This window comes from Bidens hawaiensis, unplaced genomic scaffold, assembly GCF_021521415.1.
Source record: "Bidens hawaiensis isolate Kalapana, Puna unplaced genomic scaffold, B.hawaiensis_p1.1 tig00046108_1, whole genome shotgun sequence".
NCBI lineage: Eukaryota > Viridiplantae > Streptophyta > Magnoliopsida > Asterales > Asteraceae > Bidens > Bidens hawaiensis.
In genome coordinates, this window is record NW_027498210.1 from 109,550 (window position 1) to 114,572 (window position 5,023).

The following is a 5,023-nucleotide window of genomic DNA, read 5'->3' on the forward strand; positions in this document are numbered from 1 at the left end:
GGTTCGGACGTATAAGATTATTGTCACATTATAAAAGAACAAACTTGTTGATTAAGTCGATGTTGTTTAATCTTTTTTTGATAAAAAATAGTGCATTTTTTAAATGTAAGCTATCTCTATAAATTATTAAAAAAAACATACTCTAAAGTTTTAAAACACTTTATAAAAAACCGTATTAAAAAACTCTAAAGAAAAACTCTTTAAAGCATAAAAAAACTTTCTAAAATAATAATGATAATAAAAGACAACAAAATGGTAAAGGAAAAAAAAAAGATTTAAATCGTATTAATGCAAAACTTAAGAGACGGGTATGTTTAGTAAAAATAAAGGGGATACGGTTAGCAACACGCTTACTAAATTAATTTTTATTTAATTAATATATACATTTATTATCAGGTAAGAGTTGGGTATTTGGGATGTATTAAGGAAGAGAAGAAATAGGGTTTATTATTCTTGGCGATAGAAAGTATAAACCTTCTTCTTCTTCTTCTTCTTCTTCTTCTTCTTCTTCAATATTTCATTACATCTTCTATACTCTTCTCTCTGTCATCATCAGCTTTGTGTGTTCACTTCGAGTACCTAGGGTTTCACCTGACAACATCAGGTCAAGCCTCTAGATCTCAACCAGTAAGCTCCAACACACTTTTTCATCAGATTCCTATCAATTTTGCAATGCGTTTGTAATTTTGTTCAATTCGATTGATTACAGGTACATGGAGGAGCAACAACAGAGTAAGCTCTCCTTGTTTCATTTCAATTTTGTTTTAGTTTTCCTTACCATTTCTTTTAAATTCATGATTACGGACCGGTCCGATCATTCGCATTGTTTACGAAATTCGAATTCGCTTGAAAATTTAGGTTCTGATAGATGCTTTAGATACCTAGGGCTTTTGGATTAGTAAACATGGCAAATCGTGTCTTATCGTGTTTAACAGGTTAGAGACGACACGATTACCACATGTATTAAACATGAAAACGACTTGTTTAACACTTGGTTTTGGTGGTTTGGCGTGGCGGTTATACGTTTTATTAGGAATGATGAACCTAGACTCCTAATTTTTATTGTTTAGAAAAGTATAAAATTGGATAGGCTAAGCATGTCTTATCGTGTCTAAACAGGTGCACAATTTGCCAGCCCCACTTCGTTCATGCGTTCACTGTAATAATAGATTCCATATATATGTGGCTTATATTTAATGGACCAAATGAATCAATACTTTATGTTTTGATACTTTTTGTTAAGGCACAATATATCCTGTCTTTGATAACCTATTATGCACATTAATTATGAACAGTAATACAGAAATCTTAATTAATATATATTGCAGGCGTGTCAAGTTGTTTTGTATTCAAAAGTCGATTGCAAGAGTATGCTCAAAAGGCGGGACTCAAGACTCCTATATATCATACTATTAAGGAAGGTCCGTCACACAGCCGGTATTCAGGTCAACCGTGGTCATAAATGAGGATAGTTACCATTCTTTGACAGGATTTTTGAACCGAAAGGCCGCTGAACAGTCTGCTGCTGAAGTTGCTCTCATTGAAATTGCTAAAACGGGTGCTACAGATAAAAGTATCTCTCATCCCGTGGTAACTAATACTTCGTTAAATTTTGCATTAATTGTGTAAATTCTTCTTTGCTGATTGTAAAGGCGTAAATTAAAGGGCAAACATAATTGGGTACATTAGAAGGGTAATAAAACATATAGAGATAGAAATTAAGAAATCATAATATTTTAAAATTAATCTAGGCTGAAGTTCCAAATAAACTTAATCTAGGCTGAAGTTCCAAATAAAGCTTTGAATTAGTCTTATTATTTTTTGTAGTAGAGTTTTCAATTTTTGTTATGGTTTCTGAAGCATCATGAAGTTTATAGCATTCATATAAGCTTTGAATTAGTCAGATTATAATGTTTTATATCATTTACAGAGGGCACGGGCCAGTAAACTGAAGTTAAATATCATTGTCATTATGCCTGAATTCTTATGTTAATGGTCATCACTAAAATGATCTTTTTGCCTCTAGTTTTAAGAATCTAAAATCTTTTACCTGCTGAATTTTATCCCCGTTTTAACTTTTAGTTTTAAATATTTAATGGATCGTCTTTTGTAATTTTTGTAGCACGAAACTGGGTTATGCAAAAACCTACTTCAAGAATATGCACAAAAGATGAACTATGCTATCCCATTATACGTGTGCACAAAAGATGAGACCAAGGGCCGAGATTCCCTGTTTTCTTGTACTGTTGACATAGGAGGAATAAAGTATATAGGCACATCAGCAAAGACAAAAAGGAAGCAGAACTTAAAGCTGCAAAAACCGCTCTTTTGGCTATTAAAATGAGCACACCCGAGCCAAATGGAGAACCCGACACACCCGACCTGGGACCCGTGTATACAGTGGTCCCCACTAAACGAAGGAACCTGAACCGGCTGTTGTGGAAACAGAGGAAAATGGAAAGTCAAATAAGAGGAAAAAGGGTAAGTATAAGAAACGAAAGAGGAAAATTGACAAAAAGCGTGTGAAGATGTGGTCAAAACGGAAGTTGATGACGATTTAAAACCAAACGATGAGAGGGAAGTTGACCAAAAACGTGGTGAAGTTGTTGCGGTCAAAATGGAAGTTGATGATGATTTGAAGTCAAACGAGGAGAGGAAAGTTGACACAAAACGAGCTAAATTTTTTGTGGTAAAAAAGGAAGTTGACGATGATTTGAAGCCAAACGAGGAGAGGGAAGTTGGCACAAAAAGAGGTGAAGTTGTTTTGGTCAAAACGGAAGTTGACGATGATTTGAAGCCAAACGAGGAGAGGAAAGTTGGCACAAAACTAGATGAAGTTATCGTCTTCAAACGGAAGTTGATGATTTGAAGCTAAACGAGGAGAGTGAAGTTGACATAAGACAAGGAGCAGTGGATGATGATTTGAAGCCAAACGAGGAAAAAGTTGACACAAGAAAAGGAGAGGTTGTTGAGGTCAAAATGGGAGCTGATGATGATTGAAGCCAAACGAGGAAAATGGTTTAGGTACGAGTGAGGATACAGGTTTGATTTTAGAATAGGAAATTATTCTCCTTCCATGAGTAATTTATAAGTAGAGTTTGTATGTGTTTTGTACTTGGAGGCATAGTTCATTGGGTATAACATCTTAGGGACATTATAAATTGGACTTGGTAACTATATTTGAACATTTTGATTGGGTTGGTTATTCTTATATCTTCCTGCACTTTTTGTCTGATCATGTCATGTGCACATTAAAAAGACGTAAATTTATACACTTCAGATATATCAACATATACCATATGTTAGCCTTTACTATAAAAGTCTAGGATGTGCCAAGTGTTGAGTACGACTAACCTGATTGAAGGTTAGTGGTAGAGGTGCACAAACTGGTTCCAAAGTAATCACCAGTTCAGGTTGAAACCAATTCTGGCTGGTCAAACAAAAGTCAAAATCAGGTTGAGTCGTTCAACTGGTTTCTGTGCACACCGATCAGGTTGAAACCGAACTTGTTTTTTGACAGGGTTATGATTATTTTCTTGACTGTTTCTTGACCGCTTCGGTACCTTGAGTCTGTTAACTGGCTTATCTGTGGGCATCTCTAGTTAGTGGCTAGCCATGTGTGTTAATATTCTTAGAAACTAATAAACTTAGGTCCAATGATGAGCAAATGGTATACGAAACCACGACCCAAAGTTTTTGGAAAATCGGGATCGGTATCTGTTCCGGTATTTATCGAATTTTTGCCTATGGTACCGTACCAAGTCATTTAAAAAACAAGAATAGGATATTTGAGATCGCTACTGGTTTGGAACCGAGCTTATCTCTACTTACGCCAACTATTACTAATAAACCTTATGAAAGAAATTTTTCCTGCTAACCATTGATCAAAAGAAAGTTAACCAGTAGATTTCTTATAACAGAATAACAAACAAGTATACCAAAATACTTAATCAAAATGGAGTTATAATCTCACAATTATTAAAATTTTACAACAAAACCGAATACAAATCAGCTAAACACAATATAGTCAACAAAACAAGGTTAAAATCAGTTAGCTTGAACCCGAACCCGCACCCAACCGCACCAATGCAGCTTGAGCCTTAGCCGACTTCGGCTCGATCTTCACCGAGTCCAAATACGCCTTCAAAGCCTCCTCCTTCATCTCCTTCTTCTCATAACACTCCCCTAACAACCGCAACGCCGCCGCGTTATCACTCTTCAACCGCACCGATTCCACCAGATCCGCCACCGCCGACTCAACTCCGCCTTCATCTCCACCTTTACTCATCAACTTCATCTTAATCTCCGCTCTCTTAAACAACGCATCACTCTTCTCGCCATCACTCAACGACTTCGCGGCCAACGGCGACAACGCCGCGTTCAACGCCTCCAACGCCGACGTGGTGAATCCTTGCAAGTCGAGAGCTAACGCTTTCAGAATATGCGCCGCGGCGTCCTTCGGATTCACCGCGATGGATTTGTCGGCGTGTTCGACGGCGGAGTTGGCGAGGATCGTGGCGGCGGCGCGGTCGGCGGTGGATCTGGACCTGGCTAGCAGCTCGGCGCCGCGGACGAAGTGGCGCTTGGCGGCGTAGGATGACTTTTCGCGGTAACGGAATTTGTTGAAGAGGCTTTGAGGAATGTTGAGCATCCATAGGAACATGAAGAGCATGGTGGAGATGAAGGCAGCTTGGACGAGTATGTCTGACATCATCACTGACATCGCCATATTTGCAGGTGAGTATTGAAATTGAAATTTGGGGAATTAGGTCATGGGATTGGGATTTAATGCTGGTAGTAATATTATGTTCAATAAAGGTGGAGGTGGCTGTGGGTTCAGGAAGGAAGACTAGTACTGGTCTTCTAGAATAACATGGTTTTAGATTTTTAATCATGGATAGAATCTTTTTTAAAGTGGATATAATTTAAATTGTTTATAAAATACATAATAACATGGTTTTAATCGACAATAGATCTAATGCTACCATAACTCACCTGTTAGAATGTTGTGTCTATATGCAAC

At 37.4% G+C, this 5,023-nt stretch overlaps 1 protein-coding gene and 1 pseudogene across 2 annotated transcripts; one reads left to right on the top strand and one right to left on the bottom strand.

Moving 5' to 3' along the window:
• Window positions 1-552: 552 nt before the first annotated feature.
• On the top strand, window positions 553-2,877 carry LOC143596148 (double-stranded RNA-binding protein 1-like; annotated as a pseudogene). The gene is made up of 5 exons (XR_013146654.1): window positions 553-627; window positions 710-732; window positions 1,329-1,590; window positions 2,123-2,520; window positions 2,676-2,877. The product of XR_013146654.1 is annotated as a double-stranded RNA-binding protein 1-like (transcript).
• Window positions 2,878-4,051: 1,174 nt separating this feature from the next.
• On the bottom strand, window positions 4,052-4,729 carry LOC143596146 (uncharacterized). Its single transcript, XM_077074993.1, has one exon. It carries the CDS (start codon window positions 4,727-4,729, stop codon window positions 4,052-4,054), a length of 678 nt encoding a protein of 225 aa, XP_076931108.1.
• Between the last annotated feature and the right edge of the window lie 294 nt (window positions 4,730-5,023).

What these genes read in the sequence shown, in the direction of transcription:
- LOC143596146 (XM_077074993.1), bottom strand. Translation starts at nt 4,729, where the DNA reads ATGGCGATGTCAGTGATGATGTCAGACATACTCGTCCAAGCTGCCTTC.